This window comes from Phascolarctos cinereus, unplaced genomic scaffold, assembly GCF_003287225.1.
Source record: "Phascolarctos cinereus isolate Bilbo 61053 unplaced genomic scaffold, phaCin_HiC Scaffold_4;HRSCAF=312, whole genome shotgun sequence".
Classification (NCBI taxonomy): domain Eukaryota; kingdom Metazoa; phylum Chordata; class Mammalia; order Diprotodontia; family Phascolarctidae; genus Phascolarctos; species Phascolarctos cinereus.
Window position 1 is genome coordinate 696856329 of NW_027555847.1, and position 27159 is coordinate 696883487.

The 27159-nt window shown below is 37.4% G+C and overlaps 1 protein-coding gene across 9 annotated transcripts in view; it reads left to right on the forward strand.

Annotated features, from left to right (window-relative positions):
* CLIP1 (CAP-Gly domain containing linker protein 1) overlaps nt 1-27159 on the forward strand; it is a 145181-nt gene that overhangs the window by 30438 nt on the left and 87584 nt on the right. For 8 of the 9 annotated variants that reach the window (XM_078154275.1, XM_078154272.1, XM_020970286.2 and 5 more), the window contains exons 2-5: nt 218-416; nt 2674-3251; nt 22899-23023; nt 25584-25803. In XM_078154275.1, the coding sequence (XP_078010401.1) occupies nt 332-416; nt 2674-3251; nt 22899-23023; nt 25584-25803 (1008 nt within the window). In that variant the 5' untranslated portion in view covers nt 218-331. The remainder of the gene's footprint in view (nt 1-217; nt 417-2673; nt 3252-22898; nt 23024-25583; nt 25804-27159) is intronic. The other variant, XM_078154270.1, reaches the window with a different exon arrangement.

Sequence of the window (27159 nt, forward strand, 5' to 3'; positions counted from 1 at the left end):
TTGATTCAAAAAACAAAATCCTATTCTTTTGTAGATGTTACAGGCTTGGAATTCTGAAGCAACTGCCTGCCCCTGGGTTATATTAGATGATGGCCTTCTTTTACCTTTTACCTCATTTGGGGAGAATGGGTAGCTTTATAAATAAGTTGAAAATATAATAGTTAATGCGCTGACCTTTGGTGGTTGCTAAAAATATGCTGGTATGTTTTTTCTGCAGGTTTAACTTGAAGACTGACTTCAGCACAGGAGCACCTACGTTTGTATCAATGGTTGGGAAAAGATAGTGACCAGAAGCAAAGGTTGGGAAAAACATCTCGGTGTAATAAGGAAGATGAGTATGCTAAAACCAAGTGGGCTTAAGGCCCCTAGTAAGATCAGTAAGCCTGGATCTACTGCCTTGAAGACACCTGCTGCTGGTATTTTTACATTTTCATTTTTAAAGTATAATCAGTTATGGTATAATTTTAAGATACTAGTTTTAAGATCTTGATTTATATTCTCTAGTTTAAGATATACATTTTAATTCATTGACTTTTAGAGCTGGATGCTTCCTTCATAATTTCAGACTTTATTCCTTTTAAAAATTTACATTTGTTGGTCAGTTTAGTTAAATTTAGTACAGTGTAATAACTGCTAACATTTATATAGTGCCTACCATGTCAGGTACTGTGCTAAGCACTTTAAATATATTCTCATTTTTTCCTTATGGCAGTGCTGGGAGGTAGTTACTATTATCATCATCCCCATTTACAGATGATGAAACTGAGGCAAACAGAAATTAAATTACTTGCCCAGAGTCACATAGCTAGTATCTAAGGCTGGATTTGAACTTGGGTTCTCACTTCAAGCACTGTGTCACCTAGCTCCCCTGTAGGTATCATCCCTATGTAGGTGACTCCTAAATCTGTGTGTCTTAACACTAATCTGTCTCTTATCTTTTAGATAGCTCCTCTTGGATGCCCCATAGATAGCATTATTTTTTCTCTTAAACCTGCCTCTCCTCTAAACTTCTCCATTTCTTTTGAGGGTACCATCTTTCCTGCCAGCCACGTGTATAACTTGAAAGTCATCCTTGACTCCTCCTTTTCCCTCAGCATATCATTATCCAGTTAGTTGCCCTGTGTTGTCAGTTCTGCCTCAGAAGCATCTCTTACATCTCTTTCCTTCTCTACATTCATGCTTACCCTTATTGCTTCTCCTCTGGACTACTGTCAAGAGCTCCCTAAGCGATCTTTCCCGTACCCAGCCCTTTCTTTCTCTAATCCATCTTCCACATCCAAAATAACCATCCTAAATCTGATATCTGTACAGCATTCAGTGGCCTCTTCTTGTCTCTAGGATAGAATATAAACTTCTTAGCTTGTTATTTAAGGCTCTCCAGCCTTCTTTCCCATGGCTCCCCTTCATGGATGATGTGTTAGCCAAACTGGAATGCAGTACTCCGTTTTCCTCTTCTGTGCCTTTACATAAGCTCTGCCTCTTGCCTGGCATTTAATCCTTCCTCATTCCCACCTTTTGGAGTTCTTGGCTCCCTTCACGGTTCAGCTGGAGTGTCACCTCCTTCATGGAACTTTCCCTAGTGTCCCATCGTCTCCCCCTTCCATTTTATTAGTGCTCTCTCCCCACTTAATTTTCCTGGCACTATAATTATTTGTGTAGAGCTTGTGTACCTCCATAAAATATAAGCTTCTTGAGGGTGGGAACTATTTGTATTTGTTTTTGTATCCCTAGTACCTAGCATAAGCCCTAGCTGATAGTAAATGTTTAATGACTATTTTAACTGAATTGAAAGTATTAACAGTCTTTTAAAAAAACCCAACAGTTTTGTTTTGCTTTTTTAAAAAATGCTTTGTTATCTCTTTGGCTTTTCACCTCTTAAACTGCAAGCAGTTTTAAAAAGATTAATCTCTGGCAACACTTTATGTAAAAGATGAGCACTTATTGGAGATATTGTAGAAGAGATCTAACTTCAGGTAGGCCTTAGACTAGACCTCAGAGTTCCCTTCCAATTCCAGCATTTTATGACCACACTGAAAACTACACATATGTCATTGCATATCCTTCCTTCCTAAGGAGCTGTGTGTAAGAGTAGGATAATTATTACTCTTCATTCTCATAGTTCTGTTGTTTCTTGGTGTGACTTTCATCTCTTTTTTATCTGAATGGGGGCAATTTTGGGGATGCTAGAGAGTGAATTTGAGGTTTTGCTAGATAACTTCTGGTCCTGACTAACTCTAGTTAACTAACTTGTGACGAAAAATGGAGCCAGAGATACTTTGCAAAAGATTGCTTTCCATGATCTACCTCAAGTTAAAGAATAAAGTTAGGGCTATGTCCTAAATGGAGTTGTATGAGTTTTGATAATTATTATTTTACATTTAACCTTTTCCTCTGAGAAGTACTTTTCTAATCTTAACTGCAAGTAAACAGCAGTCCTCACTGTCGTACCTGGTAAAAGGCTTCATTAAGTAGAAATTAAAGGGAAGCCTCTTCTTATATTTTTATCTTTCTCGCTACTTGGAAAACAAAAATTTAAAAAAAATTATACGTACCAGAACAGAACGGCCTGTTTTGCTTTCTACGACACATATGCTTTTGATTCTGGACTGTATATGCTTAAGTATCAGGCTTGATCTCTACTGATATTCTCTTCTTTTTTTTTTCTTGCTGTAGCTCCAGCGCCAGTAGAAAAGGCAGTATCCGTTGATCAGACATCAAGTGCACCATCCCCTGAGACTCATGAAGAGTTTGTGGATGACTTTCGAGTTGGGGAACGTGTTTGGGTGAATGGCAACAAGCCTGGATTCATCCAGTTTCTTGGGGAGACACAGTTTGCACCAGGCCAGTGGGCTGGAATTGTGTTGGATGAACCAATTGGCAAGAATGATGGATCAGTGGCAGGAATTCGGTATTTCCAGTGTGAACCTTTAAAGGGCATCTTTACAAGGCCTTCAAAGCTGACGAGGAAAGTGCTGACAGAAGATGAAGCCAATGGCATGCCGGCTGCCTCTGCTTCCAGAGCCACATCCCCTCTCTCCACTTCCACGGTCAGCGTGGCATCCTCATCTCCGGCTGCACCTTCCCCCAGCAGTATACCCCATAAGGCTTCCCAGCCCATAGCTAAGGAATCTGCTACTACTACTCAGATCAGCAACCTCACCAGAACAGCTAGTGAGTCCGTCTCCAACCTTTCAGAAGCTGGGTCCGTAAAGAAAGGAGAAAGAGAGCTGAAAATTGGTGATCGAGTCTTGGTAAGTTTGAAACATTGTGCTGATGGAGTCCTGTTCATCCACAGTGAATGCTGCTCTATGACATTAGAGTCCTTTTTTGAGGAATGATAGTACTTTTGTTCTCGAACTTAGGTTTATTATTACATTTTGTGGTCGTTCAGTTAGAACAAGTTTGTAAGAAAACAAATTAGAACATAATTGTAGTCCAGGTAATAGATTGCACAAATTTTCGAAGATTCATTTTGAGTTTTCCCTATTGATTTAGCTGGGAGAAAAGCATTAAATACTTACTAAATGTAGTTATTAATTACCTTTCTGTGTAAGGCACTATGATAGCTTCTGAGGATTCAGAGATAAAGATGAAAAAGTCTGTGCCTTCAAGGAGCACCCATCCTACTAGAGAAATGCAGTGTATATGTAGATAAGATAACATAGCTACTATATTTACCGGACTATTTAGCATTAGTCATCACCCCACCCTACCACCTCCTGTCCCTTTGAGAGAAGAGTAGGGAAAAGGCCTATTTATGAAACCAACATTTGTCATTGCGTTTACTGCTTTTTAATATTCTTTTCATTCATATTATTGTATATATTCTTCTGATTGTTTTCCTCACTCTGCATTAGTTCATATACATTTTCCTGTGTTGCTCTGAACTCCTTGCATTTGTCTTTGCTTATGGTTCAGTGATATTACATTACCTTCAGTTCGTTTATTCTCTAATTTCTAGGTTCTCTTATTGATTTTTGCTTTTTTCCTACCACAAAAACTTTATGACTATTTTGATCTGTATATGAATTTATGTATGTTATATATGTTATGTATATTTTTCTATGAATATTTTGACATGGGCCTGAAAGCGTTCTTTTAGAGGCCAACCAGTGTGGACTCTTCAGTATGTAGAAGAGAAAACTGAGGCCTGAAGAACTAAAGTAAGTTGCCCAAGGTTCCAAAGAGAGTGCTAGAGCTAGAATTAGAACCTAGGTTTCTGGATTCTCAGTCCAGTGCTTTTTCTGCCACGGTATATAGCCTCTTGCGTACCCCAGACTCCCATATCTGTAGGAGGTCTTTAATGCGTATTTTCTAAGGGGTTAGAAGAAACCAGGGCTGAAAAGTTAATATCTTGCCTTCAAGGTCAGTAGATTTCTCTTTTTACTCTTATTAAGGATGATAAAGAACTGATGTTTTTAGAATTTAAAGCTATTTTCTTTTTTAAAAAGCCTTTCATTTAGACAGAGCACCCAGCTCCACTCCTGCAGAGTTTCTTGTCCTAAATTGCAACACGGTAGCTGCCTTCTCCATGTAATAATACATTTTTATATCTTTAACTGGCTTTCTAGCAGACACACAATTGTGTTCTTGTGAGCAACTTTATTTTTTTTTAAACCTTATTTATTCTTATTTTGGATGAAATGATGCTAAGGTATTAGACCTGTAGAAGGAGAATAAAATGAGACTGCCTTCCTTGTGCACCTAGTGCTTAGCCCAGTGCCTGACACACAGTAAGCCCTAAATAAGTGCTTGGTAACTTTACTTTCTACTAGTATTGTTGGACTTATCACTAGGGAATTTGTATTATGATAAGAATGACATGCCATTTTTTTTGCAAGCTATGAATACTAATTTTTATTTATTTTCCTAACTTTGTTCTTTGCTATAATGAGTCTGCTGTATCAGGTCTGATTATATGTAGCTCATTTGAAAGTAACTAGAACATCAGGGGTTACTGCTATTTCTTACATAGGTTCCACTGTTGGTTAAATATTTGATGGTTTTTAAGGCAATTGAGTAGTAACTTTTTAAATGTAGGTATTAAAATTGTGGGTGTTTTTATGCCAGCGTAATAGGCTGCTCAGTTTGGCCCTGGGCCCAGAAGAGAATAGTAACAAGTAAACTGTGTCTTGTAATCAGAGAATTTAGTCGAAGCCTTCATCCCCTTGGACTTGTTTCTCTAAATGAATTCTCTTCCCATCTCTAGCAAGTGTTTCCAAAAAGAACATAATTCATTTCTAATGATAGAAAAGATGAGTTAAATCCTACTTCTTACATTTACTAGTTGTGAACTTGTACAAGTCACTTAACCTCATAGAACCTCAGTTTCCTTATCTTTAAAGTGGAGGTACCAGTTAACTATGATTGTAGTAGTATGGTATAGTAGTAACTATAGTTGTAGTAACCACAGGTGCAGTGGATGGAGTATGGGGAATATGTTTCTCAAGTTTATAAAATAAGTCAGTAGATAAATGTGATTCGCTTTCTGGGGTAAATGCCTCAACTCTTTGTAAAAGTATGTTCCATGTATTGGCAGCAACTGGAGAATGAGGATGTAAGTTGCTAACAAGAGTTTCTTGAACTGAATGGATAGTTATCAAATCAACAGATATTTAATAAGTGCCTACTTAGCAACAGACACTATGCTAGGTATTGAGAAAATAAAGAAAAAAAAAAACAGTTCCTGTCTTCAGTAAACTTAAATTCTTTTTTTTAATAGCCCTTTTAATTTTTTTATTATTGTTTTATTTTTAATTTGTGGAATAAAACAAGCATTTCCATAACATAGTACAATAAAAAAAGATGATTGCACATGAAACTACAAATCTACTATGCACAACTTGTATTCCTTTCAAATATACAACAAAATTATCATGTAAATGTCTTTTTTCTTTCCCCTACCTACCCTATAGATGGCTACCATTAGACACAAATAGGTGTATATATATGTAATATCATTCTATACATACTTCTATTTATCAGTTCTTTCTCTGGATGCAAGTAGTGTCTTTCTTCATAATAACACGTACACATTTAAGTATTTCACATCAAGTCGACAAGTTCAACAAACATTTATTAAAGCTTTTTATGTGCTAGGCTCTGTGCTCAGCTGAAAGACAGTCTCTACCCTCAAGGAGCTTACTTTCTTTTCCTTCTTTTATGTTTTTTTGGCGAGGCAATTGGGGTTAAGTGACTTGCCCAGGGTCACACAGCTAGTAAGTGTCAAATGTCTGGTCTGAGACTGGATTTTGAACTCAAGTCCTCCTGACTCCAGGGCCAGTGCTCTATCCACTGCGCCGTCTAACTGCCCTAATGAGCTTGCTTTCTAATGGGGGAAAGAAGGAAACCGAATGGAAAATGAAGAGAGGTGGAAGAATACCTACCTGCACAGAGGAATGGTAAAGTTTAGAAGATCAGGAACATAGCTTGTATAGGAATGAACAGGTGGCTGGTCTGGGTGTCATTCTTAAAATAGACCTTTTGGGAGAAGCCAGCCAGTGAGAGGAAGAAGTTAAAAGGGCAGAGGATAGTTGAAGTGTGAGAAGCCAGAGGTGGAGTAAACTTATTTACAGGGTGAAAAAGTTTCTGAGGCATGGTAGACAAAGTTCATATAGATAGTCAAGAATGCAGTCTGGAGAGGGATGGAAGGATAAGCATTTTTCTGTCTTTTATAAGTTGTTACTTAGCTGACACTTTGTGTCTTGACCTCAGAGATTATGTTTCAGAGACATAAGTGAGAGTTTCGAGAGCCGTTCCTAATTCCAAGAGTTTTGAGATGGTCTTTTCTTCTTTTTTCTCTGTTTTATAAGCTGTTAATTTTATAACGCATTTAGTTCATGCAAGAGTTGTTTGGTTGCATCTTTTCAGTGTTGGAATCAGTGATCCATACGCGTTAGAACTGAAATAATCTAGTTAAACCTCCTCCTTTTATAGATGAGGAAAGTGAAGCCAAAAAGAAGTAAGATTTACCCAAAGTTACACAGCTAAGTGGTAAAGTTGAATTGGAGCTGTTTTTGAAAAGTTCTCCTGATTACTTATATGATTAGATATTGAAGTATTAGACCACAGAACCTTATACTTGGTCAGAAGTTTGTTCTCCTTGTTTTCCTGCCTTTTGACTATGAGAATATATTCTCATGTGAGAATCTGACTATGAGAATGAAGTATACTTTTTTGTCTGGTGAATACTTTTTTTAAGTTTAAATTTTTATTGATACCATTGTTTTCAAATCATCTTCATTTCCTAACATATTGGTTTGGTCATCCCTACCTCTGCTCTTCAGACCAGGGTACTTGTTTAAATCTTATTTTTAGGCATATTTTGTGAATGTCAAAAAAGCGCCTATTAGTAGCTGTCCTTTTATATTCATGTGTGTGACATCATCAATTTGGTACTGAAAAGGTACATTGTATACAAGGAAGACTGGGGCTTTTAGCCATTCCTCCTCCCAAGTTAAGAACTTTGGGCAGCCTGCTAGACTGGGAACTTTGGGACTTGCAGTCCTTTAAAGCAGGTTGCTAAGAGGAAGAGCTGAAATTCAGTTAATTTCAACAAATATTAATGTGTGCCTTTTGTTTTTACCTGTGTCATATTTCCTAACTTGTATTTCTACCTAGGAATAACCTCTCACTTAAATATCATCTTAGATGTATTTTTTGAACACATTTACAAAAGTTTCCTGAGCTTGAACCTTTCTCTAGCTTTTGATCAACTGCATGAAACCAAGTTGAGCTTTGTTGATTTTTTGCTTTGGGTTAAATAATAGAGCTCAATAAACAAACCTGGTCCTTGATTGATAAAATACTTTATATGAGATCTTCTAAGGTCCTCTTATCTGAGGATACTCAGAATGGTAAATAGTCACTTGGAAAGAAGCAGCTTTAATGCTGTGGTCATTGTTTCCATCTTGAGAAGTATTTGAGTAATTTTGTTGTTGACTGTAGTTATTATCACCCTAAGCATTTTTCATTTAAGTCAGCATTTTCCCTAGATCCAGCTATCCAAAATCTCAGAAAAACCTAATATTTACTTGATTATTCTTCAAGTTTAATATCTAGCAGGAGTGGCAAAGCTTAGTTTTGAAACTACAAGACTAACTGTAGAAACCTTTGTTTTATTTATTTATTCATTTGTTTATTTAGGCAATTGGGGTTAAGTGACTTGCCCAGGGTCACATAGCTAGTAAGTGTCAAGTGTTTGGTCTGAGGCCGCATTTGAACTCAGGTCTTCCTGACTTCAGGGCCAGTGCTCTATCCACTGCGCCACCTAGCTGCCCCCTTGTAGAAACCTTTGAATCATCTTAATGGTTCAAGATTTGGAAAAGGGATGCCGCTTGTAGCATAAGTTGTCCTCTGTTATCTCTTTATTATTCTTACTGGAACCACCTTAGTTCACATCTGCATAGCCTCTTTGCCCTATTCTTTCTCTGGTTATAGCTGTACAACACCCTGCTATGAGATAAGTATTTAAGGAGGCGATTTATTTTTATTTTTTATTTTATTTTTTTTAGGCAGTTGGGGTTAAGTGACTTGCCCAGGGTTACACAGCTAGTAAGTGTCAACTGTTTGGTCTGAGGCCGCATTTGAACTCAGGTCCTTCTGACTTCAGGGCTGGTGCTCTATCCACTGTGCCACCTAGCTGCCCCTGCCCTAGTCTTTCTCTGGTTATAGCTGTACAGCACCCTGCTATGAGAGAAGTATTTAAGGAAGCACAGCATTGATATTACTACCATGCTTTAAAAAAAAACATTAACGAATAGTAAATTGAATTTCAGACCTACTGTGTGCAAGACACTATTTTAGAGAGGTATTGGGGATATAAAGATGGAAAAATTATGTAGTTCTGTCACCAAGATATGTGTATGTATTCTACTAAAGGTAGATTGCAAATTTCTTGGGAGTCAATTTTGCTTTGTGGAAATAGGGCTTGAACATGGAGTCAGGAAATGTGGATTTTAATTCTGTATTAGGCATACTAGTTGGGTGACCGAGAACAGGGCCCTTGAACTCTTAATTTCTGGAAAATGATGTACCTCCTATCTCAGAGGGTTATTGTGAGGGAAGTGCTTCACAAACCCTAAAAGCTATGTGTGTATGGCTTGTTCTTAAAGAAGAATACAATATATGACCCAGGTAATTATGATAGAAAGTGGAGCACAAAAAATAAAGGCAGGAAGAGATCCAGACGCAAAATAAATTTGAGGCTGGAAAGGATGTGGTCCGGGGAGGGTACTCAGCTAAGACTTCGTATAGCAGGTAGCATCTGAGGCGACAGCGGAGAGAGAAGATTTTGATAGGTGGAGATTAGGAAGGAGTGCTTTCCAGAGGAATAGCCAAATTGAGTTCTGAAAAATTGATGGCTTTGGGGCAGCTAGGTGGATAGAACACCTGCCCTGGAGTCAGGAGGACCTGAGTTCAAATCCAGCCTCAGACACAGAACACTCAGTAACTGTGTGACTCTGGGCAAGTCATTTAACCCCAATTGCCTCACCAAAAAAAAGCAACAACATACAAAAATTAATGGCTTCTTATTACCTATTGAGTAATATCTGGACTCACCTAGCTGCCTTGCATTTAAGACCTTTCATGACTTAGCAGTAAACATACGTTTTTAGTTTTATCTTCTGTTATTCTCCATCTCATACTGAGATTAAAAAATCTGAACTCCTAACTCTTTGTATATGTCTGTGTGCTTTTGCTCACAGCTATTAGGTAAGTTTATTCTTCCCTCCCACATTCCTAATTGGTAAACTTTGTGGTATAGTAGATTGGGAGCCAGCTTCTAATCAGGAAGACCTACCTGACTTCAGTTCCTGCTTCTGACAGTGGTTAGGTGATCAAGGGCTCAAGTCACTTGACCACATGGGTCCTAGGTAACTCTCTAAGACTACAAGGTACAGATGTGCATTGGTAGAGGGAATTTATTCTCTAGGTGTTCCCTACAACAGTGATATCACAGATCTGGCCTCCCCTCCCCTCAGAGAAAACAAAACATCCCTTGGTTATAGCTTGAACTTTGGGGAATGATTGAATTCAAGTAGTGTCCTTGTTGAGGCGTATTTCCCACGTGATGAACAGGTTGTGTTCAGCAGGTTGGTTTGTTTAGTTGTTTGGAACTTTGAACAAAGAGCCCAGAAGAACGGTGGAGGTGGTCAGATTCTAGGTTAGTCTGTACAGATGGATTTGACGTGTCATGTGATGGAATGATTTCATCTGTAAGGTAGGTGTGGCACCTCTGTTATGTGGGTTGGGCTGGTATCCCTTGGCTTGGCTTACTTGCCATCTGAGGTGTAAAAGGCCCAACCTGTGGGGAGATGGTGTTGGTGTCACTATTGTCTCTTTACGTTTGTTTATAGTTCATCTAATTCATATCTTAATACGTGGTTAGTTTTTGTGAAAGTTTTATGTGGCTCTGAGAAGTGTGTGAACGCTTTGGTGCTGCCTTTTGGAAGGCGCCACAAGTCTTGCAGCTCTGGTTTCTCCAGAAGTTGGTTCAGGTCTCTATTTACCCTTTTGTTGTTGTGGTGTTGTTTCTTCTTTTAGATATGTCTGTTTGAGGAAGAGGAATATTAAAGCCTTTTTTTTATAATGTTATTTTCTCTGTGTTAATTCAATTAATTTATTTCTTCCTTTATGAATTTTGGAGTATATATGGAACATTTGGAGCATGACTGTTGATATCGGTTTGTTGTCTGTGGTTCTTTCCAGCATAATGTAATTCCTTATTTATCTCTGTTTATATCATGAATTTTTGTTTCTACTTTGATAGCATGATCACACTTCCTGCTTTTTTGGATTTGCCTGGTACATAATAAATTTTATTCTAGCCTCTCTTTTTTATTCTGCATATGCCTTTGATTTTTAGATGTCTTTCTTTTTCCCCTTATATAAAATATTCTATTTTTAAGCATCTGTAATAAGTGAACTTGTGAATATCAAATCCCATTAGCATGAATGAGCTCTAAGAGAATGTCAAATTATCTAGTCTTGTATTTAAAAATGGTATCTTATTTTTTTCCCAATTACATGTCAAGACAGTTTTTAGCATTTATTTTTACAAGATTTTGAGTTCCAAATTTTTCTCCCTCCCCTCTTCCTAAAATGGTAGGCAATTTGATTTAGGTTATATGTGTTCTATCGTGTAAAACATTTCCATATTAGTCACAGTTGTGAAAGAAGAAACGTCAAAAGGAAAAAAAACACAAAAAAGATTAAAGTAAGTGAAAAAAGTTTGCTTCAATCTGCATTCAGAGTCCCTCAGTTCTTTATCTGGATGTGTATCACATTTTCCTTCATGAATCCTTTGTACTTGTCTTGGATCATTGTGTTGCTTTGCTGAGAAGAGCTGAGTCCTTCATAGTTGATCATCACACAGTATTACTGATACTGCGTGCAATGTTTTCCTGGTTCTTCTCATTTCACTTTGCGCCAGTTCTTACAAGTCTTTCCAGGTTTTTCTGAAATCTATCTGTTCACCATTTCTTATTGCATAATAATATTCCATTACATTCATATACCACAGCTTGTTCAGCCGTTCTCCAATTGATGGATGTCCCTTCAATTTCCAATATTTTGCTACTGCAAAAAGGGCTGCTATAAATATTTGCATATGTAGGTCCTTTTCCCCTTTTTACGATCTCTTTGAGATACAGACCTAGAAATGGTATTGCTGAATCAAAGGGTATGCACAATTTCTTTGCCCTTTGGGCATCGTTCCAAATTGTTCTCCAGAATGGTTGGATCAGTTCACAGCTCCACCAAAATGCATTAGCATCCCTGTTCCCCACCCCACTCTTCTCCAACATTTATCATTTTCCTTTTTTGTCACATTAGCCAATCTGATAGGTGTGAAGTGATACCTCAGAGTTGTTTTAATTTCCATTTCTGTAATCAGAAGTGATTTAGATTTTGTCATATGCCTATAGATAGTATTGATTTCTTTTGAAAATTGCCTGTTCATTTATCAGTTGGGGAATGGCTTGTATTCTTATAAATTTGACTCAGTTCTCTGTATTTGAGAAATGAGGTCTTTATCAGAGACTCTTGCTGTAAAGATTATTTTCCAGCTGTCTGCTTTCCTTCTAATCTTGGTTGCACTGGTTTTGTTTGTGCAAAAACTTTTTAATTTAATATAATCAAAATTATTTTACTATCTCTTGTTTGGTCATTGTCTATAGTACCTTTTAGCAAGATGTGGTTTCCTGCCTTATCTCTTTTAATTAGGTCTATTTTTGCTTTTGATTTGTCTGAGATCAGGATTGCTACCCCTGCTTTTTTTTTTTTTACTTCAGCTGAAGCATAATAAGATTCTGCTCTAGCCCCTTACCTTTATTTATTCTGTGTCTCTCTGCTTCAGGTGTGTTTCTTGTAAACAGCATGTTATATGGTTTTTTTATTCCCTCTGCTATTCACTTCTGTTTTATGGGAGAGTTCATCTCATTCACATTCACAGTTATGATTACTGTGTGTTTTCCTTCCATCCTATTTTTCCTCCTGTTTGTCCTCTGTCTCCTTTCACCCTTTCCCTCATTAACAGTGTTTTGCTTTTGTCCTCCGGCTCCCTTGGTCTGCCCTCTCTTCTTTCAGTTCCCCCCATCCTTTACTTAATCTCCTCCTCTCCTACTTTCCTGTCAGGTAAGATAGATTTCTGTATTCAACTGATTGCATATATTCATCTCTCTTTGAGGCAGTACTGATGAGAGTAAGGTTCAAGCAATGCTCATTGCCCACCCTCACATCTTTCCCTCCACTGTAGTAGGTTTTTGTGTGTCTTCATGTGAAATAAGTTACCCTATTCTCTCTCTCCCCTCCTTCCGTACCCAGTGGGACAGCTCTAGCATCTGACTGAACAGATAAGACTTTCCATATAAATATGTGCTTTGAGGATGATCAAAGGAGGCATAGTGCCTGCTGCCATGTTAGGTTGGCAGCAGATGATATTTTTAATACTCTTGATGATGCTCTTTTTTGTAAGTAACTTTGTGCTTGGCATTTGAAACATGAAGTATACAAGAAGATGATTGCCGGTTAGCCTATGGGGGTATTGGTATCATTGTATCAGGAAATCTGCAGGAGTAAGGTCAAAAAGGACTGAAAAGATAGGAAGGGACCATATTATGAAGGGCTTTAAAAATGAAACGGGATTTTATATTTGATCCTAGAGGTAATAGGGGCTCATTGGTCTTTATTGGATGGGGGAAGGGCTGACATGGTCAGACCTGTTATTTGACCCTTTAGTAAAGGATAGATTGGAGTGGGGAAAGACTTGGGGTAGACCAGCCAACAGTCTGCAGTGGTAGTCCAGGTCTGAAGTGATGAAGGCCTGCACCAAGGTGATGGCAGTGTCAAAGGAGAAATAGGGGCATTTGCAAAGGGAGAAATAAAAGAACTTGGCAACTGATTTCATATGGAGGGATGAGAGAGAGAGTAAGTGGAGGATGATATCTAGGTTTTGCAAGCCTGTATAACTCAGAAGATGGTGGTATTCCTAGTCTTGGGCTGTTATACCTATAGGATTGAAAGAGAACTAATGTCTGTATATTTGAGTCACTGTGTCTTGGAAAGGGAAGGGTACCAAATATATAAGGAGGTACTTGGTGTAGGTATTGGTAATCAGGTTATATACCAGGGGACCCTTATTGGGTTTCTGGGGGGAGGATCACTAAGAGCAACATCCTTATTCAGATGGAGATGGGTGGAAAAAGGGGGAGTGTATCATGGTCATCAATATTATGAATTCATCAAAGTGAGTAAGTACTTTTATGGATAGTTCTGTTAGCTTCTGAGTCAGTTATTATGGATAGGACTAAATGGAAATCTTTGGAGATGGCCTAAACTATCCTGTGTAGTTCATATTAATATCTGGTAGAGTAGCAGGAAGATGGACAACTGTGCTTTCAGGCATAACTCCACATAGATCTAGAAAATGCATCAGACTGAGTCCCGATAGGAAAATCCAAGGAAAAAAAATACGAGTAATTTTTCCAGTCATGTTGGCAAAGGGAGATAGTCTGCAGATAATGAGATTGGGTTTAGCCAGGAACAGCTACGTGGAGTATTCCAACGTAGGAAGAAGTCTACACACAGGGTGGCCTGTGCCGAAAGCAGGAAGACGTGCCGGCCGGCAGCTCCGTCACACACCCACCAATTCTTGTTCACAGATCCAGCTTGGATTAAAGAGGAGATGTGTACTGAGGGTGATATTCCAGGGTGAGATATGGTCCCAGTCCCTAGGCTGTGTACTGAACAAGGAGCAAGTTGAGAAGCAAGGATCTCCTATGTAGCTCTGACTCCAGGAGTGGAACGGGATTTTACTTCTAGTCTGTAGTCCAGATTGCAGCCTGCAGCAAAATAACAAGGTAGGAATCCCAAACCAAAGGAGAGCCTACATTTCTGTGATTCTGAACCAACACAGTTTTCCATGTGGTTGATAGTGGATGAGTCCAGCAGCAGTCTCTTGGGATTGCAACTTGGGCAAGCCCACAGGTGACTTGCTCAGATCCAAACCCAGGTCAGGAACTTTGTGAGTTCAGACCAGGAAAGCAGGGACCAGACTTTGCCCTTGATCAGATACTTTGCGAGCTTGCAAGTACCTGCTTGAACTGACACCCTGGAATAACACAGTAAGCAAGCTGCAGCAAGATTATAGAGGTCACAAGCTCCACCCAGATGTGCCTTCCAGAAGTACACAGAACCTGGACATAAAGTCCACAAGGTAAAAAGGAGACTGGAGGAATGAGCAAAGAAGAATTCCACCATAAAAAGCTATTATTGTAGAAGAGATATTCAGCGCACAAAACAGGAAAAAGACAATGACTCCAAAATATCTTCAAGCAAAGTTTCAAAGAAGAATACAGTTTGGGCCTAATTTAGGTTCACCTTGAATTCTTGGAAGAAATGAAGCACTAATTAAAAAAAAAAAGGTTAATTTTTTTTTTTTATAAATGAAATGAGCACTAGAGGAAAACATTGAAAAGAAATGAGAGCTATGGAAGAGAGAATCAGGAAATCAGTAACTTACCACAAGAGGTACAAAGACTTTGATAATTGCGGTGTACCAAATAGAAGAGAATGACTCTATGACACGACAAATATTAAAACAAAGTGAAAAGACTGAAAAACAAAGAAGAAATTATAAGGCATCTCATAGCAAATAACTGACCTGGAAAACAGATCAAGGAGAAAAATTTAAGAATTATTGGATCACCTGCAAAAAAGAGCCTAGATATCACATTTCAAGAAATCTTAAAATAAAACTAGTCAGATATCTTAGAGCTAGAGGACAAAGTAGAAATAGTAGCCATTGGTCACCTTCTGAAAGAAACTCTAAAATGAAAACTCCTAGGAACATTATAGCCAAAATCTAGATCTTCCAGGTTGAAGAAAAAAATACTGCAAGCATCTAGAAATGAAAGAATTCAAGTTCCAAAGGAACCATGGTCAGGATCACACATTAGCAGCCACCACTACAAAGGAACAGAGAGTTAGAATACCCTATTCCAGAAGGCAAAGGTTATAAATTTACAACCCAAAATAACTAAACCAGCAAAACTGAGTATAATCTACAAGGGAAGAGCTGGATTTTTAGTGAAATAGAGTACTTCCAAACCTTCCTGATGAAAAAACCTGAGCTGTGTAGAAGCTTTGAAATGCAAATTCAAGGATTAAAGACCACAAAAGGAACTGAAGCTATACTCTTTACACATAGATTTAATTATTCCACAATTTACTTGATGGTTATAAAAGGATTTTAAAACTAAAAAGGATGTTAGTGATTTTGTAACTATCAATCTTGAATAGAGAGAACATGAACTCTAGAATCTCATGAACCTGTGGTCATGCCCTCTTTTGAGTAAGTTGCTCCACTTTTCTTTTGTCAGTCCCTAACTACAAAACTAAGGAAGATAAAACTTAAGTCTCTGATTGGGATATTGGAAGAATGAAAATTCCCTGCCTTTAATGTCTTAGATTTATTTGCCACTAATGGATTTATTTTACCCTTTATCTCATACTAGACTAGTATTAGGAATCCTTGTAATCATTTGACTTAGAATGAAAAAAAAATCATTGTCTTGGGTAGTTTGCCCTAATGAGTCCGTTGGGCTAAGCTCAGAATAAACAAGAACATTGACCTATAGAATTATTTCATGTTTATTTTTTATTACGTGAAAGATACCTATAATAGAGCATCTGCCACCTTTGTCAGTTTAAGTCAGCCTCACAATCCATTGTCTCATTTTCTCTCTTATAATAAATAACCTTGAAATGGCTTTAATAGAGATCGTTTACAAGTTATAACAGAATTGTTTAGTTGTTGTTTTTATCAGTGGGGGCTTTTATATTGTTATTTCAGAAGTGAAAGCAATGATCCTAGTTACAGTTTCTGTTCTGGCATTTGCTAGATACGGCCATAACATCTAACCCTTGGATCTTAATACACTTTTCTTCTTTTTGTACTTAAACTGTGTTCTTGGGAGGACAACTCCAATGGAGTTTGAACGAACTGTGTTGAGAACTTGAGTTCACTAAAATTTAAGGGGCATCTCTATCTTTTTGACTTTGTTTTGTTTTTTTTAGGACTCTCATCTGTAATTTCATACTGCTACTGACCAGAATTAGGGGTGGGGAACCTGTAGGTTCAAGGCTACACATTGCCTTCTAGGTCCTTAGGTGCGGCCTTTTGACTGAGTCCAGGTTTTACAGAACAAATCCTTTTATTAAAGGGATTTGTTCCGTAAAGCTTGGATTCATCAGAGGGCTGCACTTGAGGACCTACAGGGCCACATGTGGCCTCAAGGCTGCAGGTTCCCCACCCCTGGAACAGATATTTAAGAGCTAATCATGAAATTCAGAGAGAAGTTTATTAGCGGTCAAGAAAAGAGCTCTTTTCTAGTCTTTTAAAGATTACATTGCTGTAACATGATTAACCTTTTACCAATTTTTCACACTTCTACTGTAATACATTGATCTACATGCATAACACCAGCTAGTTAAACTCTTAGTAACATTCTCTTCAGAATTTATATTTCTTTTTTTTTAGAGTTTAGGGTACTTTATTTTTTAATTACTTTATTTTGATTTATGAACAATCACTTCCATAAGTTTTTGAATTTGAAATTTTTCTCCACCTCCCTCCCCAAGACGGCGGGTGATCTGATATAGGCTATACATATACATTCCTATTAAACATATTTTTGCATTAGTGATGTTGTAAGTAAGAATTAGAACCAGAATTTTATATGTGTGTGTGTGTGTGTGTGTGTGTGTGTGTGTGTGTGTGTGTATATATATATATATATATATAATATATATTCATTCATTTATTTATTTATTTATTTTAGTGAGGCAATTGGGGTTAAGTGACTTGTCCAGAGTCACACAGCTAGGAAGTATTTATTATGTGTCCGAGGTCATATTTGAACTCAGGTCCTCCTGACCCCAGGGCCAGTCCTCTATCTACTGCGCCACCTAGCTGCCCCCAGAATCTATGTTTCTTAAAGGAGATTTTACTAGTGTATTTCTTTTTTCCTAAAAAGTGTAGAAATTGGATCCAGGAAAGTATGAGGCCTAGATTCTAATGCAGACTTTAACTCTAACCGGCTGTGGGGTCTTGTGCAGATTTCTTTATCTTTTCTGGCCTCAGGTGTGTCAGCTCTAAAAGGGTATTAAACTAACAGTTTATTGTTAAGGTTTCTTCCAAGTAGTTCTTTATACATTCTTTAAGGATCTCATTTAGCTTTGAAACAGTGAATACAACTTTCTGATACTTTGTCTACCATTTGGTGCTCTTTGGAAGCTAGACAGTACCATACGAGCTGGCATTTATATAGTGCTTCAAAGTTTTGGAAGCATTTTTTTCCTGCATTGTCTGATATGATTCCCAAAACAGCCTTGTACAAGGATTATTATTATTATCATCCTTTAAAGACTGAGGTGCAGAGGAAATTGACTCCCAGAGAAGTGACATAACTTGCCCATGGTCCAGAATTTGTGTCAGAGGTGAGGCTTGAACCTGTGTGTGCCCTATTAAGTTCAGCATTCTTCCTACTATTCCTTGCTGCTTTTCCCTATGTGAAGGATTGGCAGTCAGCAGTTGCTTAATGATCCCATAGTGAAAGGCTTCTTAACCAGAGCAATTAGATCCTCTACTTTTTTTCCCTTCTCCTTTTTCCCAACCCCAATCTCTGCCTCACCTCATGGCTGACTTTTTAAAAATATACTTCTCTTTACTAAAGGATGTACAAGCTGTAATTAATTCTAGCATAGAATATTTGTTATTATACTTAGCTTCTCTATACCAGAAGTAGCATTCATGAGCTTTATTATATTGTGAAGGAGATTTAAGGAAGGTGGGAGGTACATGAGCCTAATCTAGTTGCTGGGTTTGAATTTTGCAAGGGCTAATTCAGTGTTTTACTTCCCATTTTAATCCTTTAAGCTATGAGGCCAATAGAAACAGTAATTATGACTGTAAGAACATAGATTTACCTCCATCTCCACCCTCCATCTCCACCCCAATCCTAAATTTTTCAGGAAGCAACAACCTAGGTCAACTGAGGTATGTCTTGTCCAAGGTTTGCCAATGAGTGATTGGTAGAAGGGACCAGGATTAAATATTTCCAAGTTTCTGTGTTTGGTTTAGCTCAAGTAACTCTTTGCATCAGCCTTGACTGAATTTTGGGATGCTTGTGATCCTATTTTTACACAGGGGCATACAAAGGCATTTATCAGACATGAAGATCATACACACCCAGGCCTGCGTAACTAGAAGACCCAGGTTTTGCTCTGTAATGTTGACCGCTGGTTAAAGTGACTTGCACTTTAAATTTTCAGTTTTTATTTTATTGAAAACCTCAATTGAAATTAATTACATGCTCTGTGTTCCCCAACCCCCATTGGAAAATTTGGATTCCTGCCTTAGCTTTACTGTATTGTCATGGGATTTGTTCCCCTTCCATCCTAGGGCTATAGTTAATATAAATTAACACTATATATGATGGGCATCTGCTGTTTACTCATGTTTACTTTTTTTTTTTTGCTTTTTAATGAGGCAGTCTGGGTTAAGTGACTTGCCCAGGATCACACAGCTAGTAAGTGTCTAGTGTTTGAGGTCGGATTTGAACTCGGGTCCTCCTGACTCCAAGGTCCCAAGCTCTATCCACTGTGCCACCTAGCTGCACCTCTCATATTTACTCTTAATACCTTTTGTCCTGGTTCTAAAGCAAGAGTTTTACTTAGAGCTAAATTTTTCAGAAGGGAATCAGGAATATCAGGATGTGATAGATTCTTCTGTCTGGATATCATTGCATGTGTGTGGACTAGTGGGCACCAGATTGCCTTTTGGAAAGGGAGTATATTGGAAGTAGTTTCCAATTTTTTTTAGTTGCTTAGGGCATGTATTAGAAGACATCAACTCTCTAATGTGATTAAATAGAGAGGTTTCAAAACAGAAACAGGAAGTTACATGAAGTTTTCAGATGATTTGTATCTTTTACAGAAATGGGAGAAATATTAACTCAAGAAATCCAAGCTTTATAAAAAGGAAGCTACCTTCTTCTTCAGGTAACTTACCTTCAGAAAAGCTGTGGTGTCTTTTGGTGCTTTTTAAATGATAAATAGATAGTACAGACTCTACCTGGGAAGAGATGAGTACTAATATGGAATTTGGGTTTTTTACCAAGGTTCTGAATTGAAGTCTATAGTTTGATGTAAGGATTTACTACTATATACTTTCAGGTACTTAGAAAAATTATTTGGCACAACGGACCCGTAGATTTACCCACAAAGCAGTCTTTAGTCTGAAGAGATTACACCATGTACCACTAATAAGGCCAAGTGTTTGTAAATAGTTCCTTAATATGATATGGAATGTGGAGTGGAGGAAGACTAAAGTCTAATTTATGTGGATATATTAAAATGTCCAGTGTACCCATATTTAACTCAGCACTCTGAGCCTACTCTTGTCTTCTGGCATTAATTACAGAGAAATATCAGACCAGCCTTGGGAAAGTAACTTTTGAAATAATAATTTTTAGGGAAGAGAGGAACCTTTCAGTTAAGATTCCAACTTGAGAGATATTTTGTCCCATATATCCTTTCCCACCTTCCTTACTACAGTAGCTTTGATCTTTCTTCCTTATCCTTTGACAGCTAACTACATCAGTCAATTTATCAAAATAATTAGATATTTTATGAAATTAGATATAGTCGTTAGACATATTCTGAAATGACAATGGTTTGCTTGATCTCTGAGATGCTCTCATGTATGAAATACCGCCTTTTATCACTGACCCCAGTCTCTTTGACATATAGATTTTTGGTATAAGGAAGTACTTATAGTCTTATTATCAATGAAAAGAGAAGAAAAATATAAAACTTGGGGCTTAAAAAACAACTTTTTGCTATAACAGTGTGTATGACATAGTTTGAAAATTTGTGAATGGAATAAAGCATTTCACAATTGGGATACGACTGTCACTTTCCTCATTCTTATTGTGAAAGCATATGCTACATGGACCGTTCGGTCGGAACAGTTTTTGTTATTGTTGGGAAGAAAACAGTATGCAGAGTTTGAGCATCCTTTCTGAATTATGAAATCTAATTCTAGGTGAAAGAAAGGCAATTAGTATTAGCTTTAGACACAATCTCTCATATATTTATATATATACACATCTATAAAATATCGCTAGCAGAAACCTACCCCATGGATGTTAAAACTTTACTTAAGTCTTCAAATATTCCTCAGATAAGAAGCCAAAAGGGAGTTAGGACTTCCCAAAGTAATTTAATTTTCTTTATTTGTGTAAGGATCCCAGGTAGCTCTGATTCTTTGGTTATCTTTGTGGGATTTAAATCTCTATTTTGTATTATCCCAAGGTCACCTCTGAACCTTGAAAACTTAACTTTAAATATGTAACTAAGTCTGTTTGGATGGGCCTGTTTCCTTAGAGGATATATACAATTATGATTCTGTTTTACTGCTTAATCTGAAACCTATTCAGTGCTCAGTTATTTTCTGAACCCTGAACCTGTGCTTGAGCATAACAAAACCTAGGTTTTAACCTAGAATCTCTGCTTTGTGATACTTAGTGGTACTATTTTCCTCTTAACATGTGGGTTTTTTTAATGTATAACGTATTATTTCAGTATTGAATTTGAAGACAATTTCCAGTTTTTTTTCTGGAACTTATACTTTTTTTTTGTAAAATCTGAAGTTATAAGGCATGTAAATATGCATACTATTGAACTTTTACCCTGTAATACATGGCATTCACTGATTTTTTTTCCCTTCAATAATGTATTATTGTAGTAACAAAACAAATTAATCAATAATAAGTAGACAATTATCAAGCCTTTGGATACAAATGAGAAAAAGAAAGGTAGTCCTTGCTCTCTAGGAGCTTACAGTATAATAGGGGAAGATAATGCACAAAAGAAAGCTGAAAAAGGAAGGGGAGGCTGGGAGTTGATGTTCTTGGAGATGAAACCAAGCAGAATTCCTGATGGAAAATGATTAGCTGAAAAATTCTATTGTTGTTGTTATTCAGTTGTGTCCAACTCTTTATGACCCCATTTGGGGTTTCTTGGCAAAGATATTAGAGTGATTTGCTATTTCCTTCTCCAGCTCATTTTACAAATGAGGAAACTGAGGCAAACAAGGTTAAGTGACTTACCCAGTATCATACAGCTAGGAACTGTCTGAGGCTGGATTTGAACAACTCATCAAGATGAGTCTTCCTGATTCCAAGCCCAGTGCTCTTATCGGTGCCCCACCTAGCTGCCCGGAAAATTTCTGAACCCCTGTAGAGGAAGGCTTTGAGAAGAGTTTATTGCTCTGGCCTCTAGACCTCCAGTTAGAGGGGAGAGGCAGCTGAGGGTGCTGTGAAGGTGTTGAGTGTGTAGGCTTGATCATTCTCCATGATGGTGAGATTTCAGGTGATAAACTTATCCTGGGAGAAGAATCATGGTGTTCCTGGAGTTGAAACCAAGCAGCTGATGGAAATGAAATAAAATAAATTATAACTATTTAAATTTGAAATTTCAAACTTCTGTATATAAAATATGAGCTTTCATAAGACCTTGTTGGTTACTTTTTCTGTGCTGTAGGGAATGTAAATTTAGGACCAGAAGGCACCTTAGAGGTCATCTAGTTCAACCTCTTTGTTTTCCTTATGAAGAAACTGATGACCAGATAGGTTAAATGATTTTTGTATTCCATGACACTTGCCATAGTACCTAACTCATGGTAGATACATAATCAATGCTTACTGATTGATTGCCCAAGGTAATAGTAGTAGAACTAGAATATGAACACAAGTCCTCTGGCTCTAGAGCTAATTCTTCCTTCCTTCCCTCCTTTCCTTCCGTTCTTCCCTTCCTCTCTTCCTTCCTCCTTCCCTCCCTTATTAGGGAACTCCTAGTGAGGAATTTCTTCCAGTTAATATTGGCACCTTTATTTGCAATTTATAATCTTGGAGAGTTGCATAGGGACCTGGAGAGATTACTGGGTACCCAGAGTCACACAGCCAGTGTATGTCAGAGGCAAGACTTGAACTCCTTTCTTCCTGACTTCAAGGCTGATTTCTGTCTATTCTGCCAGTCTATCTCTCCAGGACCACTTCCACTGTGCAACACTGCCATCTCTTCTGTTCTTTTTCGTCTTTGAATTGTTTCATTTAAATACTTTCAAATGTCTTTATCATTTTGATTGTGTGCTAGTATTTCGTTATGTTGATCTTTCTATAGTTTTTCTTGAAGAGTAGCCCAGCAAGCAGGGTCGAGGAAGAAAACAAGGAAGGCAGAACAAGCCGCTAGTAGAAACAGCTGAGCAGGGTATTTTCTCAGTGATTCGCCCCTCCATCTCAGTTTCTTTTGTCATTCTTTTTCTCCACTTCCAGGTTGGTGGCACAAAAGCTGGGGTAGTACGATTTCTTGGGGAGACAGACTTTGCCAAAGGAGAATGGTGTGGTGTGGAGTTGGATGAACCTCTTGGAAAGAACGATGGAGCAGTTGCTGGAACAAGGTTTGTTTAGTGTTTGTGTGTTTGAGTAGAGCTTTCACCAAGCACGCGTGGAATATAACCAAAACAGATGAGTGCCAATGGCCTGATGTTTCTCACCAATGACATTGATTTGGCTGTTCCCCATAGAATTTAAGGTATCCTTTGAATAATCCCTTTAGTAATCTCTGTCATACCCTGGGAAGAATCTTTTATTTTCAGCCTGGAGAGGAATATTTTGGAACACTTTGTAACTTTGTTCTGTATTGTGAAATCAGCTTTTCACACGAGAGATCAAGGCATAGTGTAAAGAAGAGGGATCTAACTTTTGTAAAAAATGAATGTAAACCATGTGTTTTTAAAACTCATATCTAAATGTGTCATCCTATAACTGCAGAATTCCTACTCTGCATAAACAAGGGCTAGTTGTGTCTAACAGATTAGACACAGGCCTGCCTGACTGTTCAGAGGCAAGTTCTTTCTCTTCTAGGTACTCAGTTTTCTATGTATTTAAAATAATCTACCTCTGTCCCACAATTAAAAAACAGAGGTAACATTTGCCAAAAGAATGATTGCTTATCTGAGTCATTTAAAGATCTGTAATCTTTTTCACTATGGGTTCTTCTTGTTGACAGATGTGGTAAAAGGTTTATTTTTAATTGTATATCATTGATATAAAAATAGTTTATATTAATCAACTAACACTGCTTAGAACACACATGTACTGATGTGAGTGGTGTAGGTCCTATGTTATATAGGACCTATATAAATAATAATAGTAATAATAGTATAGGACCTATATAATAAATATATTATAATACTCAATGGAAATAGAAGCTTTGCGATGATAAATTTATACAAATGTTCACTTTCAGTATTGTGAGAAAAACATAATAGTCCCCTAATTTCATTAAACAGCAACAGGCATTATTTGCCTCAGTAATTGAGATAAGTAACTTTGTTTATCTGTATTTTAATACCTCTGCCAAACCTATATACTTGTTTGATTTTTTTTTTATGAATAGGTTATTCTGTTCTATTATAATAAGTTCTTCTATCTATATGATTCTTCTGTTGTGTAGGAAAGTTATATCTGTGTACTCTTGCTTTCTTTTTATCAAGTAGATGAAATTTCTGGTCCCTTGGATTAGAATTTGTTGGTCTGTTACTATGATTCTTCCTTAGCATTTGGTAAATTTTAAAAATGTTCTTAGATTCATATTTCACATGTGTATATATTTTGTATATATCTCAAATGAATATATGCATACACACATATCAAGAGAGACAGACTGACAGACAGGGGGAGGGCAACATGGTGTAGTGGATGAGAGTCAGTTTTGGAATCTTGAAGACCTGGATTCGAGTCTTTCCTCTGAGGCCTCTGATATGTTCAAGTTGTATGACCTGAGGCAAGCGTCAGTTGCCCAGCTAACTCCTTAAGAGTTAAAAGGAAAAGGACCTATGTGTACAAAAATATTTATGGCAGCTCTTTTTGTGGTGGCAAAAAGTTGGAAATTTAGGGGATGCTTGTCAATTGAGGAATGGCTGAACAGCTTGTAGTATATGAATGTAATGGAATGCTGTTGTTCCATAAGAAATGATGAGCAGGTGGAATTCGGAAAAACGTGGAAAGACATGGAAAGACTTAGATGAACTGATACTGAGTGAAGTGAGTAGAACCAGGAGAGTATTATACACATAACAGCAACATTGTGTGATGATCAACTTTGATAGACTTAGCTCCTCACAGCAATGCAGTGATGTAAGACAATTCCAAAAGACTAAAGATGGAAAATGCTATCCACATCCAGAGAAAGAACTATGAGTCTGAATGCAAATTGAAGCATAGTATTAGCTCTTTCTTTTTTCCTTTCTTGTGGTTATTCCCTTTGGTTTTGATTCTTCTTGACAACATGACTAATGTGGAAGTATGTTTGATATGATTATACATGTAAAGCCTATATCAGATTGCATGCCATCTTGGGGAGAGGGGACAGAAGGGAAGGGGAAAAATTTAGAACTCAAAATCTTATAAAAGTGAATGTTGAAAACTAAAAACAAAAACACAGTTTAAAAAAGATACGTTATAGATGAATTGCTGATCTGTAGTAGTAGAAGGTATTTCCTCATCAGGAATTTCTTATATCAGTGAAATTATAAGCTCAATAAAAATGAATAAATCTAAACCTAAAGCTATATCCAAGTATGTAGGTGTATTTTATTTAAATTTTTTGATACATCCCTGTGATTTCATTAGCATAGGGAATTTCTAATATGGAAACATTCTTTACCAGTATAGATGAGTGATTCATCTGTAACTTATAGGCTTAGTTGTCCCAGGCATTTAGAGGTTTCTTTCTCACTCAGAGAGCCATATTGTCAGGTATAGGACTTGAACCCAGGTCTTCTTGACTCCAAGGCTGTCTGCCTTCATGTGTTTGAATGGTAACGTGTGTTGCATAATCTTGATACTGTTATACCTGTTGGCATAGATCACAGTAGCCAATAGTGGTGGTGGGGGCGAGGGGGTATTCTAATGGTCATTATACCTAGTAATTTGAATTCTTCTTGTTCTCTGTAGGTATTTTCAGTGTCAACCCAAATATGGTTTGTTTGCTCCTGTCCATAAAGTGACAAAGATTGGCTTCCCTTCTACAACACCAGCCAAAGCCAAGGCTGCCGCTGTGAGGAAAGTGATGGCAACTCCAGGCAGCCTGAAGCGTAGTCCTTCGGCCTCCTCTCTCAGCTCCCTGAGTTCTGTAGCCTCCTCCGTAAGCAGCAAGCCCAGTCGTACAGGATTAGTAAGCTCCAGTTTTCTTATTGCATGCTTCACGCCTCCCAGGTGCAGCAAATGCTCTTTTGTCTTTTGCTTTGCTTAAACAACAACCGTAAATTCCTTTCTTTTTGTACTTTAAAAAGAAAGAAAGAAAAAAAAAGCATGCATGGAAGTTGTAGCTTGCCATGAAACCTGTTACTAGTAGATCACATGTATGTTTTTATAGTGCCCTAACTACATCAAGAATGCTAACTTTTTGAAATAAGAAAGAGGTTTCTCACAGTCACTGCCAAACTCTTCATTTCCTTAAACTCAAATTTATCTAGTTCTTCTGTACCCATATAGTTAAGTAGCCTGGCATTGGTGGGTGAGTGGTTTCTATGATACAGTTTGGACAAAGTAAAGATGTGGAAATTCGAGAGATATTTTTCTTCTTAAATAGAAGCCTCTTTCTTCTTCTATTTTCTTTAACACTTAAGAAAAAATATTTTAAATACAGATTTTGAAGATTCTGATATTTTGTTATGCAAAAAACTCTTACTGTGGAGAATGTTCCTGGTTTCAGAAAGAGGAAACAAAATAAGTTTCTGGGTTCTTTGGGGGATTAAAGAAAAATTTTGAGTCTTTTTTTTTAAAGGCATTTAAAAAATAGAAACATCAGATTTAAAGTAGGCAATACCCACCCTGATCATAAATGCAGCAACTAGTGTTAAAGAATCATAGACTTTAAAGCAGTAACTTGGAATTGACTTATCCTTTGGTCCTTGTCCTTAAGTTTGGAACCAGAAAGGTCATGTTACCTACTGGCTCATTTTTGAAATGATGGAGAGTAGCCTTAGAAATAGGTTGTGACTCACACTGTGTTTAGTTTGTTTCCATTGTGATGGTAGATTAGAGGTTAGGATTTAAGGTATTAATTGAAGAAGCATTTTAGGATGTTCAGTTTCCCTTTATGTGATTGTTTGCTGCAGATGGATGACTTAGGCTTTGGTCTTGGAGTTGAAGGGCTACCTAGTTTGTTTAGGTGTTGTACCATGTATGTTGTGCCTATTGTCAGAGATTTATTTTTCCCACCAGCCATACCAAAAAATTTAGAGAAAGGTTAGGCTATTTTAATAGCATTTGGAAAGAAAATCTACATATCTAGAAGAAGACTCTGTTGCGTTTTTTGGGGGAAAGGTAACAAGAACTCTGAAATGTTGATAAAGGATTCTCCTCACTTTTTTCAAATGGTAGGGATGGTTAACTCTAATAAATTGAGTCTGCTTGGGTAAATCTAGGTGGATTATAGAAAATGTTCATGGGAGTGTCCATTCTAGGAATTTTTTATTTGGCTATGTTTCCCAGGGCACATGTTACTTAAATTTTTTTTTTTTAATTT